This window comes from Acanthopagrus latus, chromosome 15, assembly GCF_904848185.1.
Source record: "Acanthopagrus latus isolate v.2019 chromosome 15, fAcaLat1.1, whole genome shotgun sequence".
NCBI lineage: Eukaryota > Metazoa > Chordata > Actinopteri > Spariformes > Sparidae > Acanthopagrus > Acanthopagrus latus.
In genome coordinates this window covers 15,307,435-15,330,201 of record NC_051053.1, presented here as the reverse complement: position 1 = coordinate 15,330,201, position 22,767 = coordinate 15,307,435, and the positions used below count along the sequence as shown (strand labels likewise).

General features: G+C 40.8%; 1 protein-coding gene across 1 annotated transcript; it reads left to right on the top strand.

Annotated features, from left to right (window-relative positions):
- The first annotated feature begins 1,339 nt into the window (after nucleotides 1-1,339).
- Nucleotides 1,340-17,186, top strand: valopa (vertebrate ancient long opsin a). The gene is made up of 6 exons (XM_037124990.1): nucleotides 1,340-2,288; nucleotides 4,866-5,076; nucleotides 9,151-9,268; nucleotides 9,643-9,876; nucleotides 15,615-15,839; nucleotides 15,922-17,186. The coding sequence occupies exons 1-6, from the start codon at nucleotides 1,925-1,927 to the stop codon at nucleotides 15,958-15,960; spliced, it is 1,191 nt and encodes a 396-aa protein (XP_036980885.1). The 5' UTR covers nucleotides 1,340-1,924; the 3' UTR covers nucleotides 15,961-17,186.
- The last annotated feature ends 5,581 nt before the right edge of the window (nucleotides 17,187-22,767 follow it).

Genomic DNA, 22,767 nt, shown 5'->3' with positions numbered 1-22,767 from the left:
CAGTTGCTTAGCCTAGACCACTAAATTATGACCTGGGTAAATGTTGTCATATTTCACATCCAACCAAGCCACTAGAATAAATGTTAGCTATTTATGTTTCTGAAAAACCACAGATAAATTAAAACAGAACACTTTCAGTGTTTTGTTTTAAGTAGATTTTTTTCTCTCTTATTACAATGCTGTGCTTGTACTCTGGTTAGGTTTAGGCACAAAACCCACTTGGTTTGGTTCTGGAAAAAAAAAAAAATCATGGTTTGACTTTGAATATCAGTTTTAGTCAGCACAAAATCAACTGGAAATATTCCCAGGTCACCTTACAAATGCCACTGTTTAGCATGTCAGCCTTGGATGTATCTGTGTTTTTGTCAGAAATGTTTTGAATGAATTATGCTATTAGAAAGTAATGAGGCCAAATGATTTGTGGAGGGGACATGTGTACATGACACTAATGTCTTTTCATGCAGACCTAAAAGATCCCAAATGATTTCTGTCTTTGTTTTAGAAATTGTGCTTATTGCACAAACTTTCATATCACATCACCTTGCAGCTGCGAGGTGTGAGGTGCAGACTGAAGCAGTGTATTTGCTCAGTCTGCCATCCTATGGCGTTTAAAACAAGTGCAATCGATCACCCTTTCAGCAGAGGACTTTTCATTGATCCTTGTCATTATTCACATGTGCTTATTGAGCTTATGGCACAGTGGTGAACATTTGATGCTTCAAGTCTGACAACAAATTATTATGTTTAAGATTTTTGGAAGATAGGGCTGAAAGTGTCGGAAATCTGCTTCCCCAGTTCAAACTCATTAAATAATTCCTGAGCAGATGGTTGTGATGGTGTGTGTCTGTGTGGTTGCATGGGGGGTTCTAACATAATCAAAGCCCTGCCTGTTGTGTGACTTAACCTCTTGATGCCACACTGCAGCTAGGAGAGCTATTGATTGGAATTATCCTACAGCAGGCAGACAAGGCATTTGCAGACTTGTATGTCATAACTGCAGTGAACAGACGTGCACAAAGCACAGGGCTCTGACCCAGGTTACCTGACCACACAGGTGCCGGAAATCACTCGTCCATTACATAATAATTCCGCAGGTAATGTGTGAAAGGGAATTTAATTTTGATGAATGCAACAATGAACAAATAACAGCCTGCCTGGATGCCTAATTAGTCGTCTTCATCCTGCTGAATTGCATGCTGGAAAAAAGGCAAAGCCCCCACGTGTGTGATCCTAAAAACATACTCATTTTGCGTATCAATCATGACTGCTTATGATTTGTGATTTGTGGTGCGATCAATCGATCGCAGCCACGGGATCATCGGTGTCCGCGGCGCGCAAAGGAGCGCACACGAGGAGGACGCGCGGCGCCCTGTCGCCTCTCCTGGAGGGCGGCAGCAGCAGCAGCAGCAGCAGCAGCAGCGATGTCGGAGCCGCCTATATAAGAGCTTCCAAGATGCCACTGATCGGTCATTCATGCACTTGCTGCCAGTGCTTTTCGAGACACCGCCTCCCTCTGCCGGCAACGTGCGCTCCGCTACCACGCCGCTCTCACATGTAGACCCACGCCTCCAAAAAAAAAAAAAAGAAAGAAAAGAAAAAGAAACAAACAAACAAAAAAACAAACAAACAAAAAAACAAAAACAAAGAAACAAACAAAAAACACAAAAAACAAGAAGCTCTACTCAACATTTCTGGAGGATTTCTGTCCAGCCATGCCATCCGTCAGCCTGTGAGGACTTCAACGCGAGAAGTTTGTCAAAGAAGAGTCCCAAAGCGCGCAGGAGGATGCTCCAGAGCGCAGGCAGCGCGGCTGTACGGGAGTTACTCCACATGGAGTTGTGAGTGTGAGAGAAAAAAAGAAAAGGAAAAGTAAGAGCAGGATTTTCTCTAAGCTCACCGAGAAAGTAGCCTTCACCCATGGACAATGGATACGTTAAGCCTGCCGGTGAACGCTGTGTCCTACACTGTGGCAGCTGAACTCTCCCCCACCGACGATCCCTTCACTGCACCCATCCGAAACATCGCGCAGTGGCACTTCACGATCCTGGCTGTGCTCATGTTCGTAGTCACCTCGCTGTCTCTGAGCGAAAATTTCCTCGTCATGTTCGTCACTTTCAAGTTCAAACAACTCAGACAGCCCCTGAACTACATCATAGTTAATCTGGCCATCGCTGACTTTCTGGTCTCCCTCACCGGTGGAGTAATAAGTTTCCTGACAAACGCCAGAGGTTATTTCTTCCTTGGGAAATGGGCTTGCGTCTTGGAGGGGTTCGCTGTCACTTTTTTCGGTAGGTTGAACCGTCTTTTCTTTTCCTCTCCTTTTATTTATTTATTTATTTATTTGTTTTTCTTTTGTGCTACTGTAACTCTTTGGCTGCATGTGACAACTTCCATAACTGTAGGTGTCAGTGTTGGAGCTGTTTCTACATATCGCGCAAAGATCCTCACCCATCAGCGCTGACTCCAACATCTGGTCATAAATCAGGACATCTGGGAGGGAGGTACAATAAAAGTGACAAATCGGTTCCACTGCAGCTTTTGCCAAAATGAGAAAGTTGACCAGGGACCAGTGGAGCAGGGTGTCAGAAACTTTGCCCAGAAAATGTAAAAGTTCATATCTTAAGATTAGTGTTTGTGTAAAATAAGAAATACTTTCACTGTCAGAGTAACATAATTCTTGCTGTAGTGATATGAGGATGCTTAAGTTAGACTTTAAGTGAAATTCACAAAGTACAGAGTGAAGCAAAACATCACACGGGAGTCAATATGTGTGTATAGAAAACTTAAAATGGAGTTTGGGAGAAAAAATTCAAATGAATGAGGTAATAATACAAACTCAGCAATATTGAATCTATTCCAGCGAGTACCCTGCACCACTCAAAGCTAAACCCTCATAATGAAGGTCTGCAAGCGTAATCTTCATCATGGGGCAAAGGTTTTGAAGAAGTGAAATTTGATTCAAGATCAAAAACAGGAAAACTTCTCTGAGCTCAGAAAACCGTCAAAAAAGTCAGCACAGTTTCTGAATCATGGGTAACTTATATTCTTATGTGCCTGTTGTACCTGCGGCGTATTTGCTGCTCTGCTGCCCCGTGTGCATATAAACATGCTGTAGGATTAGTAACAAAAGCCCATCGTGAGTATCTAAAAGCAGAATTCAAAGGCATGCTCAGGAGCCTCCTCACATTCTGCAGTGCATGACTCGCCATAAGTAGGTTACCAACACCGTGACCACCAATAACATTTAACTAAGTCAGTGGATTGGCTTCACTGAGGTTGTCTCAGACTGAATACAGAGGTTCCCAACGTGGAGATTCTGCATGGAGTAAGCCTGAAAAGAAAAACACCTAATAAACTCAAGAAAAGTCTCCTTATTGAATTAGGTAACAAGGTTTGTGGGATCCCAGTTTGGCAACTCAGACAGCTTAGAGTGGCGTGACACAGGAAGTCACAGGATTTCTTAATTAAAATAAAAATGTACAAATGTATTATGGTCAGAATATATTCATTTATAATGACTGTTTATGAGAATGTGATGAATATTTAGTAATTTTAACATGGTACAATTTAACTTGTGGCGCTTTAATGAGACAACCTTGATCATTATAATAAAGTTATTATAACCTGGGAAACACTTCAGATATTAATAATGATGTTAAATACTGAAAAATTCCCAAGACAATGAACCAGTATTATTGAAAGTACACTGTATGTATAATGGGGCTCAGTGTTTTTGTACATATTGCATGTGTTGAATTACCATAAAAAGGCTCCAGTAATTTTTATTTAATATTTAATATTCTGTTTGTAGAATCACAAGCCGACCAGATGCAAAAAGATTTTTAAAAAAAACTGGCATACTAAATTATGATTGAGGAAGTCACGCTGATGCATAATCAATAGCCTACTGAAGTGAGGTTCACTCACATCCTCAAGGGGCTTTTGTATGAGAAAGCCATTTCAGTTTTAGTCTTGACAGCAGTTTCAGTAATTGACAGCTTTGCTGGAATGGTATTACCTGTGTATGTGTGTGTGTAGACTGGCGTGTGTGAGTCAATTAGACAGTGATTAAGCGGAGGTAGTTCTTCCTGATGAATGAATGGATGCGCCACTTAATATTCTGCTCAGGGTGAGAAAATCTCCTGTTTCTGTTTATTTTTTAGGTTTCCTATCTGTGTCCACCTGTGCTCTACAGATAAATGCTTAAAAAGACACATAGGGAAAACCCGGATTGTTGGTTTTTTCTTTTAGATACCTTTTTATGGTCAGTTTTAGTTCACTTTAAAAAGCTACAAAAACAGCATTGATGTATTTGTGTTCATTTTATTAGTAAACCTTTGCAGAGACAACTGCAAACCCTTGTTTCCACCTCTCTCTTTTGTCCTCTCCAGTGTGCTTAGTAGGCAGACACTAGGAGTACCTGACTGTGGAGAGGTAATTAAATGGTCTGTGAGAGTGACTTATTACCATAATTAAAGTTGGCTCTTTTTAGCCCATTAGGAGGCAGCTGATGCACCTACCCTGGATCATTAAACTATTTCTAGCAACAGTCTTGCCGCTTTTATCTCTGCACAGTACAGAATTGGGATACCCTGTCAAAAATGAAGAAACACAGATGGACAATAGGCGGGGCGGAAGAGTTCCAAAACTGTAGATCCAAAGAAAATAATAAGATTTCAAAACTCAGCATTATGATCAAATTACAAATATTGTAAAATTCCAGAAAACAATGTCTTAAAGTTTATTTCTGTGTCAGATAACGAATGAAAAACACAGAGCTGTGGTCCAGGCCTTCATGGTATGTGTTTCTGACTGTTGCCTTCCTGCTGAGATCCCACACACTGACCTCCTTCTGTTTGCCTCAGGGATCGTGGCCCTGTGGTCCCTTGCCGTTCTGTCCTTCGAACGGTTCTTTGTGATCTGCCGGCCTCTGGGGAACATCCGACTGCAAGCGAAGCATGCCATCCTGGGTCTGCTGTTCGTCTGGACCTTCTCCTTCATCTGGACCTTCCCACCAGTGCTAGGCTGGAACAGATACACTGTAAGCAAGATTGGGACCACCTGTGAGCCTGACTGGTGAGAAACAAGAGCTTTATTTTCTCCTTAACCCACAAAGAGTTATGTCTTTTTAAACTGACGACAGAGGAGAATTGATGTTAAAGGAACCATTCACCTAAATCACAAAAATCTATGTTCTCACTTAATCCTCACTGTTGACATTTTTCGTGGAAATGTCTTCCAAAAATTGTTGAAAATTGTTTACAGTGAAGTTTGGATTATCGATTGCAAACAATCAAATCACATTTCAAGCAACTGGATCAACGCAAAGTTCTTTCACCTTCACTGTTTGTGAAATGGGCACAAAAACATCTTCCGTGGCTGAGGATTTAGACCATGAGGAGTGAGTGGGAAAAAAACATTTTTTGTGATTTGGATGGAACTGTTCACTTCATACTGAAGACTGTAGGTAATTACTTCATCTGATATCAAACGCTGATGTAGAAAAAAGTCATTTATTTTTTATTAGTATTCAGAAGTTGAAGTGTCTGAGTCACAGCTACAGCCTAGTTTGCTGAAACACGCTTGTTAGTTTCTCACATCATGCACATGTTCACGCTATAATTCTTAAAGAGCATTATATAAAACAGCATATGAACTGCACAGTGAGCTGCAGTTGTACCCATCATCACCCAACACACAAACACAGCAAACAAAAAAGGCATTAAAAACGAAATAACTAGTATATAAAAGTATACAAAAGCAGGACAACAGAAACAAATAAAAAAGTGCAAGCTAGCACACAACAACAAATGATTGTAAGGGAAATGGGTCTCTCTGATATTGCCATTTTGATGTGGTTCCTAAAACATCATAATTAATGACCACCAGTAAGACCGACCAATCACGCTGTTGTGATGTCACAGCTTTGTGACTCATGTTATGGTTGTCCCTTGAACATCATAGTTAATGTTTTTAAAGGACCATCATTTCTACTAAAATTAAGGGAAATAGTGACAGAAAACCCTGAGATGGTAAATGGCCAGGGATGTTATCAGGCCAAGCAGCTTAACTCACATTCATTCTGGATCAGATGCCTTTAATGGTCTGGATTGCCTGCCATGTCTCTCCTGATGCCTCTGCATTACCACCTGATTGCTTTTGGTCTCTCTATGGCAGTGCTTTATGCTTTCTTGTCACCTAACCTGACCTTTTATTGGCACACCTGTGCTCAGTAAATATTCCTGTAGATTCTGTTCATACATCTACCATTTTTCTGCTCGTTTGATCCTGGGAGTTAGTTGGTATGAAAAGCAGAGACATGTGTTTCAAGTGTCCAGATTTGGGACGGCCAGATTTCCACTGCTACTGGCCCAAGGGTGGGGTGGGGCACCAGTTGTGGTAAATCATGATGTACATCTGTGTTAACATTAGGATGACAGATTTTTCGTGACATAAATAAAAATCAAGCAGCAACGCAGCCTATGTGAACACAAACATGAGAGTGAGCAGCAGCAGCTCAACAATGCAGCTGTCATGCAGCACATGGGCATCCAGTGTTGCCAGCCTGTTAGCCCAGAAAACTCCCTCTATTAATTATTGTTCTTATCACACAACTCCAGAGCAGAAGAAGACTGTAAACTTTTTACTGTCAGCACTGTGCCTTCAGCTGCGTTAGCTCACACTGTCTGAAAGTGTCTTGTGGAAAAAAGCAAGAACAGGTCGTCTCTGACCTTGGCCCTCAGGGTGCCATCTGGCTAATGCTATTTAGCCGCTTTGATCAGAACTGTTCAGATAGGGGGCTGAGTGTTTGCCTCAAGCCCTGTAACTGAACCATAGCTCAGAAGAAGCATAGCGGGAATGAATGGTCCAGACAATACAATTAAGACATCACCTTATGGAGATACCCCGCACATAGATGACCCGTTCCACCTCTGGCTGCACGCAGCATGAGTTCTGTCAGAAAACATTTGGTTCCCAGCAGGAGTGCGAACAGCACGGGTGCTCGTGGTCCAGAATGTTGCCGCATGCACAGCCTAATGCATTTTAAAAGCCTCACTTATGTGCATCTTTTTTTTTTTTTTTATCTTCGAATACATGCAGATATTCAGGGCTGGACAGCTTCTGAATGCTAACAAGCGTATATGCAAGGTTTTGAGGGATTGTGCTGGAGAAGTTGGTGTCAATGGATTGTCAGTCTGTGGCTGTGTCCTTGGTGAGGTTGGAATACAATCTGCGTCTACTCTGTAGTACTCTGCTGACTTTCTGTAAAATACCCTCTAGTGCTCAGGAATTTTTGACATTTATAGAAAAGACACTCACAGATAGAGGTTGATAACTTAAATCCCTGGACTTGATGGGGAAATATGAATAAATACACTAAAAATATATACCTTGTCCTCACTGAGCGTTGAGCTATTTGAGTTGAGCTGTTGCTTGGTTTCTCTGTTAAGTTGTGAAAGCATGGCCAATAGCATATATTATAGGACCAGCATAACCATTAAAAAGAGGATATTTTTGCATTAAAAAATTCAGGTGAGGAAAAAAGATAAATAATTCAGTGTGTCCAAACTCCTGTAGATCAATGACAGGAGCACTTGCACAGCTTTTGACTGTTTGGGGAAATAATTCAGACTTACCCCAACAATAGAGCCCAAAACCATGTCTGTACTCCAAATGGTTCAGCAACAGCTTTGGATTCTCTTTGGTTGAGACTGGGATTGGCGTTTTAGGATAATTTTACACAGGTTTCCATGAATATATGACTTTGTAATTTAAATAGCTCATACTTTGGTGCTCCACAGTGGTAGTCTCAACAAAGACCTCCCAGAAACTCAGTGTTGCTTTAACTTTCAAATGTGAAGCAAAACTGAACTCTCCAGTTCAAAGGAGTTGATTCACTCTGACAGTCAAACAGGCTGTAGGTGGGCTGGTGCACAGCAGCTGGTGGTGGGAAGACTGATTCTTGTAAGTAATTAGATTTATTTGGGATTGCTTGACAGAATCGGCTGGACCAGTTCATGTGGTTCACCTCATCAAAAATGACAGTTTGCCTGGCAGTAGCACTGTTGGAGATGATTTAAAAGTGGTCTGTCTCAAATACAGAAGTGGCTCATTAAGTCACTGAATCTCAAATATCTTAGGCCACCTGACCAAAAGATGGAATTGCTGGGGAAACTAAACACTTCATTTGGGCAAGTGCATCAGTAGAGTGGTTGATTCAGATCTTCCTTTCCACAATTAATGCAGTTCAGTTTGGCGTTTGGCAACAAATCCAATTAAATGAACAAATGCAACTCTGTACATCTACAGCCCAAAACCCTTTTAGATTGGAGGGGCTTACATCCAAGTTGCTGGGGCTTTCTGCACATGGCAGGAACTATAGAAACAAGACAAAATGACATGAGATATTGCATTTTCTAGGCCTCGGATCATCTGCTTTCACTGGGACCAGAATTTCTGCCTTTTCAGTTATTTTGTGCACGAATAGCAAACAAAACCCTCGTAACTCTGCTGTGTCTGTTAACTACAGTATGGCATGGCCCTCTCGCCAGATTTGTTTTGCTGAAAAAAGCTATTTAAATGAACCAACAAATCTTTGTGGATAATGAATTACTATTTCGCATGTGTGTCATGGCAATGAATTCATGAGGAATGAAGTGTGAATCACCCCATCACGATTGTGTGCTCAGCCACACGTCTGTGGTTCTACATATGCATACAAATTTAAGTACACGTTCCCTCCAAGTTGTTTCAGTTGACTGTGGCAGGTTTTCTCATGTCAATAACATAATTAGATTTAATTAGTGGCCTCCGGGGCCAAATTGTGTCTCAGAGATCTGCCTCAGCTGTGCACACAAATTTCCCTTTTAACAGAAGCTCTGTCGTCTTTCTCTGCAGCCAGATAAAAGCTGGCCTCAGAATGTCAAAATGGCATGTCACAGACAACACATAGCTAGGAAATTATGGGATCGTTAACCACTTAGTGACACACAAGTGTTATCAAATGTCATATGTGCTTCAAGCAGAAGTGTAATTGTCAAAAACTGCAGTCAAGTCATTTTGGTCACATTTATGTGTATTTTTTTTAGACCCAGTTTCAAGCTCATAAAATATGACTGTAAAACATCTTTCTTCTTTACCGCTGAACAGGTATTCAACCAACATGATAGATCACAGCTACATCATCACTTTCTTCACCACCTGTTTCATTCTGCCACTTGGACTTATATTTTTCTGCTATGGAAAGCTACTGCGGAAGCTCAGGAAGGTCAGTATGAGTTTAATTTATTTAATGAATGCAGCTCAGTGTTGGATATTACTCTGTAGCTTTACATGTGACTATATTTCCCCTGTTTACATACAGTTTAAAAAGTATTATACGGCATGAATAGATGTCTTTTCTCCACATGTCACAAAATAAAACTTAGTAATGTGTAATAAAGTAATAAAGCAATGTCAAAAGTCAAACCGCTTTAAAACACAAAATCAGGAACAACCATTGTGGGTCTTTGAGTAGAACATATTGGCTATAGGAGTATAAAAGTAAAATACTATTTACTCGTAGTCCAATACAATAGATAAACTGTCTATTAAACTACAAAGTACTGTACAGCTAGCCCATGGTTCTGTGTTTTCCTCTAGGTATCCCATGGTCGTCTTGCCACTGCCAAGAAGCCAGAGCGGCAGGTGACCCGCATGGTGGTGGTGATGATTGTTGCGTTCATGGTCGGCTGGACGCCGTACGCAGCCTTCTCCATACTGGTCACAGCTCATCCCACCATCCATCTCGACCCCAGGCTGGCTGCCATCCCCGCCTTCTTTTCCAAGACAGCTGCTGTCTACAACCCAATCATCTACGTCTTCATGAACAAACAGGTAAACATTTTAACAGTTTTCATTTTAGAAAGGAATTCTACTTGATCCAACCTTAGTACATTGAAGTATTTTTTTTGCAATCCAGTACCAAAACTAGTTAGAGCAGTGTAGAGGGTAGGGGGCTAAATTCCTTCCTTTGCCACAGTTGAGACCCATCAGTGTATGCAGCGGATGAAAGCTGCATCACAATGCTGAGATGTTCCTTTTCTGTTGTTGCTGGGTGTTAGCCTGTCTCTCAATAATGCATGGCATATGAATAAAAGAAACATGAAATCCAGGGAGTACAATTGTCCAAGCGTGGCTCTGTTAAAAAATACATTAGCCACCTATGATACGCTTGTGAGGTATGCAGTTGTGAAAGAGCTGCTAACATTTTTTCATGCCTTTTACTTTGTTTGATTTTACATCGTGCTAGCTCTTCTTCCCGCTGTCTTATGGAAAAATGTTGACAGACTATATGTTAGACACCTGTATGCAATCACTCCTTTCTTACGGCTCCGAACATCTAGATTCATTTTTGTCTTGTTTTGATAGTTTAAGCAAAACTTAAGGTTTTTTTTTTTTCTTATTTTCCTCCCTGTATAACTACCAAGTGATTTATAGTGTTTCACCAACGTTCTTAATACCTGAAGTTTAATGATTTATTAACAGGTAAACATTCCCACCCAGTGAGACTCTTAATTGCATTATTAATTTAAGGCAGCTGCACTAAAAAAGAATTGTTTCAATCCAGGACGGGGTGGGCTTAAAGTAAACGAACTGTAATGTGAATCATGTGAGCACAAAGAGATTGGAGCCATTAAAGGTACGATTTGTCAGATACCCCAAGAATCTGAGTTTAAAACAGTTATGTGCAGAAATGGACCTCACAGTGCCCTTGAGTAAAACTTTGACCGCTCCAGGGATCAGGGTAACCATGAGTGTGCTGTGTCCAATTTACTGAAGTCTCATCAGTTTTCTTTGGTTCCTGCTGCAGTTTGGAGTCGCTGCTATACAAAGTTAATCCTGTCACGCTCTGTTCACACTTCCATGTGAGAGTGAAGTCCGAAAGCTCTTTAACAACCTTTCCATGTTAACAAGTATTCTTCCACAGTTCCACATTGCTCCACTGAATGCTGGGAGTTTTTATTGTACATGACAGGTTATATTGTATTTTAAAAATATGACTCTTTGCAGTGCAGCCTGTAGAGTGAGCATTAAAACTGTCAAGGCCAGTTATGACAAACATGACTTAACGCCAGACTTACATACAGTTCACTTTATAGCAATCTATTTTCAGATAGGGGAACAGAAGTCCAGCTGTACATATACAGTAGGGGCTTGGCAAGACACCCAGATCAAGCTTCAATGGCCAGAGAGCAGCATGGAATCTGCATGCCCATCTGATCTGCCCCAATTCTGAGCTGCACTCTCTGTTGAAATGTCAGCCAGTGACATCGACTGGATGTAAATAAGGTCAGCTTCCAGGCAGACTCTGGTTCGAGCTCCTGCAGCTTCAGTCAAATTACTTGAGCTTATAGAAGTCAACTGACCTCTAGAGCTTACTTGCTTGTGATCGCTCTCCCTCTCACTCTGTCTCTCCGAGTTACATAACAAGGTGAGGTGAGTCAAGAGCTACTTGGGGTAACAATTTTAGAGGGTGACAGCCTCCGGGGATCTCTTGAGTCAAAAGGCTGGCGGTGAAAAAACATTGGAGAAATGTCCATTTATCACCTCTATTATTATTTCAAATCCATTTTACGTTGGGCTGACACAGGCTATGATCTCTCTATGTCAAACTACTTGATCAATAGGAAAGGCAAAGCATAGATCTAAAAATAACACATGATGTGGGAAGAAAACTTTACTGATCCTTCATGAGAAAATGTTTGTTGTTCTTTTCATCCTGCTGTCACAGGCAGGAATTTTTAGCCCAAATGCAATCCTGCAGTAAAAGCACGATCACCATTACGAGAGAATGTTACACTTTAACCTTCATTTAGGTAATTAAACAAATGAACCCACAGATTGTGGGAGCACAGGCCATCTCAGCCGAGGACCAGTCCATCGCTGAGCTTATTGTGAAAGGACAGCTGTGCCATAAATAAAGCTTTAAGAGAACTTATGGACTTTGTTGAAAGAGGCGCTCGAAATAATTATATGCTGCCTCTTTTCGCACTCTACACCTGTATTTGACAAAAGCACTAAGGAATTTGACAGAATGAAAATAGCGGATGAACATATGTGAGCTCAGAGCATTAAGACCTCAATGCCTGTGTCCTTGGTGTTTTGAAACATGCTGAAAAAGTGCAATATGAGTGCTCAAGAGAGCTGGTTCAAAAAGCTAAGTGATCCTGCCATAATAGAAGTCATCTTAATTCAGCCAAGAGAATGCACCCCATAAATGGTATGTGCTGATGTCACTTATTCTCAACCTGCACTCAATGAACTGAAGAGCTGCAAAAACTACAAAGAAAACAAGGCCATGAAAATGCAAATGCACAAAACAGAAATTATCCATATGGCCTGATGGACAGTCAAACCATCAGTAGAATGAAGTGTAGCGAGAAAATGTTGTAATTTAAAAATATATATATATGTAATATGTTATTCCAAATATGCAAATAGAACAACAATAATAATATTTTATTTACCTGCCTGTCATGGCCAATATTGATAGCAGAGAATGACAACCTGCATTTTCAGCACACTAGAGGGTGAGAAAGGCTAAATGTAGTGAGCAAAGATGGCTGATCAATTATTCCTCAGCTCCAATAAGATTTATTGTAGACTTTTCCTTCCTTTGTGAACCATTGTGGGAGATGCATTGCAAATTGTAATTGTGTGTGTCTTCCTCTGAAATGACATGTGCTCTGTAGTCTACACTGCGTGGCTCTAACCAGGTGCAGCAGTTTGACACAATGAACACCTCAAGTTCATGCTGTGCTTGTTGTTCTTGCTCTCGTTTATTGGCAGATCAAAAACCAACTTTGAAGGTGCACACTGCCACCTACTGTATCGGAGTGTGTAGACGCAGGTTTTCACCTATATTTCAGTATTGGACAATAGCCATTATATGCAAAAAAAACCAAAACAAACAAACAAACAAAAAACATCCAACTGATTTGTTGTACAAAAAGAATCTTAAAAAAGAAGGCGTGATATGTAAGAAGTGGCCACACAAAACAAATTGGGGGCAGCACATCACTAGATTAACCACTGACTGCTGCTTCCTGTTGCTTGTCACCCACCTACAATGCTGTACTGAGTTCCCTCCCCAGACAGCTTAACAGCCATTCACATCTGGGCTTACCTGGCCCTAACCCTTAGTGACTCTGTAAGGACACTCCCACACAGAGTTTAAAATACTGCAACTCCCCTCCAGTTAGATAGAAACGAAGAAGCCTCTTGGACGAGAGGGGAAATGTCTTCAAGAAACTGAAACAACTCCATTGTCTACAATACAGCACTTAGTAGAAGTAGTAGTAGTAGTAATAGTAGTAGAAGTCTTATACAATGGGACTGCTACACATATGTACTGTATATAAATAACTATATAAATGTTCTGTGTTTGTGGAGTATGAATGAGTTACAAAGAATCTACCTTGAATCTTGAAGTTTTGCTCACATTGAAAAAAAAAACCAAAGAATTATCACAAACTCTTTGCCCAGTTTTGATATCCTTGACATCCTTTGTTGGGTTTTATGGGCCAGAACTTTACTAGTGATACACTCTCACCAGGCTTGTCTCCTGACTCAGCAAGCAACTTTTTTTTCCCTGATAGAAAGGCTCTGCTGAACCCGCTCTGTGCTACCTGCCCAGCATCTATCCCAACTGTGACCAGAGCACTCCATGACCCCATGATTTGATCACAAAGTGCCCCATTTACAATCATAAGGGGGGAAATCAAAGTAAACTTTTGAAGCTATTATTTAGCAGTAGGTCATGGCCTCCACTTTGTTACCATGATCCCACAGATATCTGTGTTCTGCCTGAAAGTAAACCAATTTTCTGACTGTGCAGTTCTGGCAAGTCTTTCCTTTCTGCTGTTGCAGTAGCTATAGCTGGCGTAATCGGTGAATAGTTTTGCCTCAGGGAAACATGTTATCCTTTTGGGGCAGAAAGTCTCAGAGGAAATCAAAATGACTTTGAAGATACAACCCACTGCTGGACAACAGATAAACATAAGGTTTGCACAGGGAAAAGCTGTGTGACCACATCATGGGATCATCAGAGATAAGATAAGACTTACAAAGTGGTGAAACGACAGAGTTGACAATAACACTGCGTGACAGTTAGTTATTTTGTTTATATCCATATCTAAAGTATGTATGTATCCTATTGTACAGCAATGTAGCGATGCAGGCCTGATAGGCATGATCGAAACTGGTGCCATAGCCCTATGTGACTCTCATAACTCAGCTGCTTTAAAGAAGCAGATGGAGGCAGGCTGATCTGCTGTAGATGTTCAGGGTAAATGTGTTTCAGGCTATTCATTTTGCCATTAAGATGACATTTTATGACCTTTTTTTCTGGGAGGGGACAAGGTTGCAAGGAAATGTTATACAAGCAATAGATGTAAGGGGTTTAACTGCATATTTAAGGTCCCAGAGTGAACAGAGCCATAGACTGCAAAATTGCAGCCTTGTGCTTTAGTCATGACAATAGAGGGTAACAGGGGTGTTATTGCCACTCGGTGAAAGCATTACTGGTTTGAGGGGAGCAGTTAGGAGGCTTGTGTGTCAAATTAGACAGGTCATTAAGGGTCAGGAATCATGATTTCTCCCCGAGGCTTCACAGAGTGGGGAGCTTCAACACTGACAAAAAGGTCAATTAGTGTTTTTAGATTTAAAGTAATGTGGAAACAAATGATTGCGAGGCTATTAGTGAGGACGGGTCTGAAATGGCCATGTCCTTCCAAGAACAATTACTGGCATGGCGTCATTGTCACAACCATGTTGCTCATGTGTGTCTGAGAGGGCAATGCACGCACTGCTCTGTGTAATACAGTTACTGATGCTCTTTATTGACCCATAGAAAATAGTTTGGGACAACAGGGAAAAGAAACAACAAAAAAAATCTCAAAGACATGAGTCTAGGTTTGTTGTCTTTGAATTTAGAGGGAGTTAAACAATGTTAAACAATGTCTTCATTGACTAAAAGGCTTGGTTTACTGATCAATGGACAACAAGCTGTCCATCTCAGGTGGACACAAGGTAAAACAAACTGCAGGTTACACAGTTAAAAATAAAGTGCTCTTTATATTTGTGTTTCATTAGATCAAGCAAACCTGATATGTGTTAATGACACAGCTTTAGAGGGGGAACTATTTGTGGACCTTAGACAGAGCCGGGCCAGCCGTTCCCCACTGCTTGCACTTTTTAAAGCAACACTATATAAATTTGAAGTGATTCTGGAGTAAAGACAGTCTCATTTCCAGATTGTTGAATATCTGCACTTTGGGTTATGGTTCAGATCTGATGCCAAAGACCCAATTTTGTAATGGATTTGAATGGGCATGAGACTCGTGGACCCTGCCACTCGCTGCTTGTTAGCTTTGATCAACTGGATGCATGGACGGATGGATGGAAAGAGACTCAACAATCTGCTATCTTTCAGCAGATTTACATAGTGTTACGCTAAACTAAGATAAGCTAAGCTAAAATAAACTGAGCTAAAGTGAGAGTGGAAGCAATCCAATAGATGTGGTCCCTTAACACTGTCATAACAAACAATGTTGTTGTTATTTTCTGTCCAGTTCCGGAAGTGCCTAATCCAGCTTTTCACCGGCGTGGGGTCCATCCCAGACAGCAACATGAACCAGACATCAGAGCGACATGCAGGAATCACCGTGGAGAGTCAGACAGGGGAAATGTCAGCCATTGCAGCCCGCATCCCTGTTGGTGGCAACGGGTCGCCCAGGTCTGACGACTCTCCGACCGACTGTGGCTCGTTTGCCCAGCTGCCAATCCCAGAGAACAAAGTGTGTCCAATGTAACAGTAAACCTCATCCCAAATTGGTATTCTCTGACCCCCAGAGTCCATAATAACCTTCTGTAATCTAGTGTGTTTCAGAGCCTGTCTGGACAACGGCAGAACTTTAAATCTTTCGTTCAGTCCTTGCGGAGATGGAAGATGCAGTGAGAAGAACAGACGGTCAACTATTGAAGACTTTTAAGAGTTGAGAACTCGGGCACTTTTTCATGTTTAGCTTGAAAAAGTCATTAAGAGACTCAAAACATCAAAAACTAGTGAATTTCTTGGGCTCGGGCATGTTGCAGTACTTTGTTCAATATTTGATTAAAAACAAACAGCAGAGGGGACATGAAGGACGTGTGCCAACAGAAATGCTCTGAGTCTTACCTGCCAGATATCTGTAAATATTTGCTTGCTGGACATTCTGTCTTTTAATTGGAGATTATCTTGGATGTTCTCTCGACTATCATTGCACACCTGCGAGCACATTAGAGGGCACTTGATTCAACTTGATAGTGTCTGCCTTCATATCCCAGTGAAAAGAGAGACTGCTAAAAGCGCAAGCCTTGACATCAGTTAGTCGAGGGGCTAGCCAGAGTTTCTCAAATACTACAATGCATCCACCCTTTCATCTTGTCCTCGCCTTCCCCTTTGAAGCCCTGTAGAGAAAGCATTGTTTTTCTATGCTGTTTCAGTACTTTGCTTTGGCAGCGCATCTTCATTCATCTCCGCTCGTCAAGAGGACGGAGCAGTCGTCTGAATTTGGATACTTTGACTTTAGTTTGTTCCGCATAGACTGGTTTGGGTCAAAGCTTTCATCTCTAGTGAGGATGGTCAATGGGACTTGGAGATGCCAGTCTCCTGTTGCAGAGGACAACGTATTCATGAAGTGCCAGCAGGGGGTCGACAGAAACAACACTGCACACAACTACAAGCGGCACATGCATACACCATTTCTGCTCATATCTGCATACATACATACATACAGGTTGCAGTTCACTGCCTTTATTACGATAAGCTCTTGATAGGCACTGTGATGACTGTACAATGCACCAATAAAAATCCTAGCACAAGAATGGCTTAGCTGGGCAGCCATGTACAAAAGCAATGAGCATTTCCATTATAAACACAGATCAACAGCAATATTAAAGCTAAATGCTGTCACACAGTTGAACACTTCAGCGTTTTAGCTACAGTAGATGTACCAGTGAGTGTTAAAATGTCTTCAGCTTGACTTTGTGGTGCATGTTTGTTCACTATTGATGGTTATTTGTCAAAACACTGTTGTATTCTCTTTGCTGCACAGTGATTCACTATGTTAAAAAGTAACAGTATGGTGTCTGTTTGCAATGTACTGAGTGTGTGTTCCCGTTCCCATCATTTTCAGCCAGTCGGGTAGGAGTAACATTTAGCATCTTTAAGCATCTGTGAATCTGTGCCAAATTAATTGTAATGCCTTGATATAATCAGCACAACAACATGAGTCCACGGTGAAGAAGGCTGGCAAGTCAGCTTGTGTCTCACAAGTGTTTCCCAGAATTAAGAATATATATTTTCCATGCACCTTGTCACTTTTTAGATAAACTTTATGGAACTTAAACCTTAATCAATCAATATTGTATGTGTTAGCAGCTGATGCCTCCCTGTGTTATCAAAGAGTTGCTCTTAGCAGTAAAATCATCGCCTAACTTAGCATGCATGCATTTTTAAGCCTAGTTAGCTGATGAGTCCCTTTAACCCCATTTCAGCAGATGGTAGCCGTTTTTAACAAGAAACAACGAGCTAGCAAAGAAAGTCAAATACTCACAAAGACCCAGATGTTATTTTACTCAGGCCATCATCAGATCAAACAACAATATACAGTAGGATGATGTTAAAGCAACATATTATGATCCATATTTACGCCTCTTGTTAGGCGGCGACTGCAGCATCAAAGGAGGAAGTCAACTAAGAGAAAGCTGTTTGTGTCCAGTGTGAAATTGAAAGTCAATAGTCATTTTGTCTTCACACTTTGCAGTGCGGTTATGTCTCATACTGTTGCAGAAGTTTGTTATTCTAAGCCGAACCATGTTGTTGAACTAAAACAAATATTTTGCAATCAACCTAGTTAGCTGTTTAAGGTATGAGAGTATGTTGTTTTTTAGGCACTTGGGAAAAAAAACAGACATGAAAGGAGGGTAAAATTTACTATTGCTAATATTCTTTTGTGTCTCCGTATGAGCACAAGAAGGCAAATGTTTGTGAGAACATAAGCCTTAACACTAGCCTCCTAGTAGTTTTGTGCCAGCTTGTTTTGGCAGTTCTTTTTTCCCTATAGCTGATGAATAAAGCTTCAAGTTTTTTACGATTAAATTTATCAGCCACAACCCAGAACATTCTATTTGTGGCACGAGGTCGTGCAGATTCATAGCACAGTTGCATAGCTGCCTGAATGGAAATGTTTTCAGTGATGGTCTCTTGTTTTGGTGTTCAGACTAATGTCATTAACATTAACTGCGTAGTTCACCGACTTTAAAGTGTTCAAGCCATATCTAAAAGTCTGTTTGCCATCACTGTTTGTAAAAGTAAAAGAAAAACTCTATTATGATTGTGCTTAATTGCTACATTCAAGTAAAGCCATGTTGTATAGCAATATTTGTCCTTGTTAATCATACCATCTGATTTTATTTATTTCTATTTTGGCTTAACAAGTATTACATTAAATCCCTTCATAATTGTTTTGCCAATGGCACAAACAGCAGCCTCGAGGGACAAAAAAAGGAGATAACAACTTGATTGTCCAATGATTACGAACACTATATAAACAAAAATCGTCCTGGCATAATTGGCACACACTTAGCCTCCTTGGTTAGCAGAGAATAATATCAAAATCCAGTTTCTTTTTCCATATGTGTCTGTTGATGCTGCTGTGAACATGTAGGTACAGAGAACAACCACCACAGTGTCGGGAATTGTTCTCAACAGACAAGCAAAGGCCAAATTAGGAAGTGACAATGAACTATGGCTTGAATGGCATTGTTTATGTATAAATATCCAACATGACCATCACATGGACAGATCAGAACTTTTAAGGACTTTTAAGGGGAATTCTTGTATTTTAAATCCCGGGCTGTACATATATATATGCTTCAGCGTGTAAATATTTATGTGGCAGCCATGACACACATGCAAAGGCTGAAATGTTATCCTTTGGGTCAACTCTGACCATCAAACTTATGTCAACCAAAACTGCTTGTTTTTGTAATTTGTCATTCTGTGTCTGACAACATACCAGAAACAATTCCTCCGGAGATGGACCCATTTGTTAGTTCTTACCAAAAATGCTAGTCTTGTTGAAGGTGAAGTCCTGTTTAGAAAAACTTGCTAGATATGAGTTGTTGCTTGAAGATGAAAGACGAACAGTGAGAAAGAGTTCAAGACAAGTTTGGATATAAGTTTGGAGTTTGGAGATAAATTATTGCTGGCAGTTTGAGGTTGACTTCAAAGTCATAGCTGAATATTAACCCGATTTGTATGGTCCAGATTAGGCTGTAACTGTAACAACTCACCTCTCTTGAGATTTCAGAGCGAGACCTCTTGTTTCTGGTTACAGAGATGATCTATTTATCTAACAAAAGCTCACTCTCTGTCAGAATAATTTATATTATGTTCCATTACTTTGAATAATGACCCTGGCATGTCACTGACTAAGACAAACACCTGTTAGTGAATGTAACAGTAAGGTTAACATCAGAGTAGTCCCAAAGGATTGCATTTAAGCCATTACATCTGTGTATCTGGCCACCAGCTGAAGAGATCCGATGGTCCGATTCCAAAAAGTTCAGTATGTAAGAATCATTTACACAGCAAAAAATGTGGCTAAGGGTCCCAGGTTCAAAAATATCAGAATTTTCCTTTAATGTTTGGACATGAGCTCAGGTCTGGAGGTTTCAGATCTCTCAGCCAACCAACAAATGTGGATGCTCCCAGCACCCTGCCATCACATCATGATGCCGGTTTCAGTATGCATTATAAAACCTGTGGAATGTTCCAAACAGGTGTTTTTTGGAGCATTCCACAAATGTAGCAGTCTTTTGTTGCTGGCATCTAATTTAGAAAAAGCAAATATTTTTTAAAAATCCATGAATATTGTCTTTGCACTGTATCCCTTACTATATGACAAACATGAGTTGTAAATTATCACAGTCTGCATCATCCCAGCACAATTGTCGTCTTTGGATCAGGGTTGAACTGGTGTGTCAAGAGTATCTAAACTTTCTGTTTTAGTGTCCACACACACTGCCTTCACCAGTCAATACCAATTTATTTAACCTCTCCCAAGCCTCCTCACTACTCACACACCCACACACGCACACACACGCACGCATACACGCACGCACGCACGCACACACGCACACACACACACACACACACCCATCCACAAGGTGCAGATGCAGCATGTGTGTAGGGGCTTTTGGAAGTAGTAACTTCACCTTGAAGATCAGACAGGATATAAATCAAACAAAGCTGCCAGGTTGCATTTTGGTGCAAGGATTACAGAGTGCACTGCATGCTGATAAGAGGAGAGAACACCTCCAACATGTACAGGTGGATTAGAGCTTATTTTTCTCACCTTCCAACCCTGCTCCACTTATTTGTTGTGTTGTACTTATGAAGGCATGTCAATACTTTTCCCGTTTAATGTTTCTTGTGTCATGAGTACCTTTGTCATGAGTTGGGTTTACATGAGTTTACAGGTCATAAATGCACGCTGGTTATAAAAATGTCTGTATTAAAGTATATTTTTTGAAAAGCAATTACGCATTGTGCTGTTGTGTTGATTATTTGTGCGAAAATAATAATGAAATGGGAACTACTTTGATTGATGGTGTGATTAGAGGCTGCGGAGAGGACTCACTCCACCTCTTCAGTGCTCCATTAAGCACAGTGCAGTTTGGGGGGGGGGAATCCAAATATCTGTCCTCACAGATGATGCCCCTGAATCTCTGGAGAATCCCAGATTTTACATTATCCCAATGTAAAATTGGCAACTGGTGGATTCACCAGACATCTGAGGCATTTCTGGACAGTTGTCATTAGAACTCAATTACACAGATCTGGCAGAGGAAGCCAGAAACGATTAGATACAAAGAAAAGATAAGCTGCAACTTCTATAGCTCAGCCACAAACATCATTAGTGGCTTTGTGTCACAGCATTTTTGACAGTTTTGAGATCAATTAAAGGATGTGTACCAGTGGTAATTTTGTTGTTGACAACATTGAGAAAATATTCCATTGATGTTTTCAAGGCAAAAAGAAGACTAACCAAAAGAAGCAAGCTTTGAAAATGAAAACTATGATAAACTATGGCAAAACAATATCTTACACCACCAAAAATATCTCTTTTTAGCTGCTTGCTATATGTTGGATCAACACAGGACCCTGAACAAGCATCCGTATGTGACATGGTGGGGGTTGAGAACATATTGGTTGCATTACTGCTAAGAACTAAAATCTCTTGCATTCAGTGACATTTGGTCTGTGATGTTACCTGACAATACTGGCAACAAATTAGGCAGAAACTACATATGAACACAATCCAGAGCACAGGCATTTAGCAATACACGTTTGGTTTTTGCTTACTACCATTTTTGCCTTGCCTCTGCAAGCCATATATTTCTCTAATAACACAGAAGTGTATTCGACCTTTTTGCTGAATTGCCAAGTGGAGTAACTGAAAGTGCTGAAGTCATCTACTGTAATGACAATTATTTTTGATGATTCATATCCTTGGGAATTTAAAAAGGTGGCCTTGTTATACACTTACACATGTTTATGTTTTATGAGAATGTGAGTGTTCTCTCAAGGATTCCTTAAGGAGAGCATTCCATAACTATTTTGAGGAGAGGAGAATGAAATAGTCAGCAGCTGATGCAGAGCTTCACATTAGCACTTTTATCTATTCTATTCCAATCATTGGGGAAGCCATGTGGCCTCATCACTTTTTTCCCACTCTGACCAGAAGTATGATAAATGCATTGATGCAATTGCAAGCGTACAAACTCCCCTCCAGCTAGTTAGAAGAAAAGAACCCTCTTGGGTGAAAGGTAAAACATCTTCAAGAAACTGAAGCAAGTCCAGCTGCCTACAGTACAGCACAGAATCTCACATGTGCACCAGGGCCAAACATTTACATTCTTTCTTTTTACAAAAATGAATTTGGTAATCATGTAACCTCATTCAGCATAATCAATCAAAGATGATGCAGTCGTGCTGCAAGTTTTCCTGAAGTGTTTTTTAAGAATGAGGCAGGCAAAGACGCTGTAGCTTTGGCAGTTGCTGCAAAAACTTAGTTGTTGGAGAACTTTGGGGAGTCTATGGGGAAGGACTTTTGGTTGGCCTCAATGAAGGTCTTGCAAACTTTTTGACTACTCTGTAAGGGGAAGGCAGGGCCTGGGACTACTGAATGTAGTGGCGATATTGTTGAGGAATGAAGAGAACACTTTGAGGAGGAACTGAACCTGACTTACATGTCCTTGGTGAAAAAGGCAGGGTCTGAGGATTCAAGTGAAGAATGGACCAGATCCCTGGCACTGGCTGCTGAGGTATTCAAGAAGTTATTCTGTGGCAAGGTGCTGGGTGAGGATGAGATTTGCCTTTAGATGCTGAAGGCTCTGGAGAGATGTTCCTCCTCAGTGTCACGTGGAAGTTGGGACAGTACCTAGGGAGTAGGCTGCTCCAGTAATGTCGAACAGTGAACTACAGTGAATTACAGTTATGAGTTTACTGGAAAGGTCCTTGGAGCTTGCTCTTCGAGTCCACAAATATTTTGTTGACTTAGAGCAAGCCTATGAACAAGTCCCCTGGGGAGTCCTGTGGGGGTAATAAAGGAGTATTTAGTCAAAGTCAAACAGGCCTTTGGTGGCTGCTGGACACTGTACATTGTTACCCCTCAT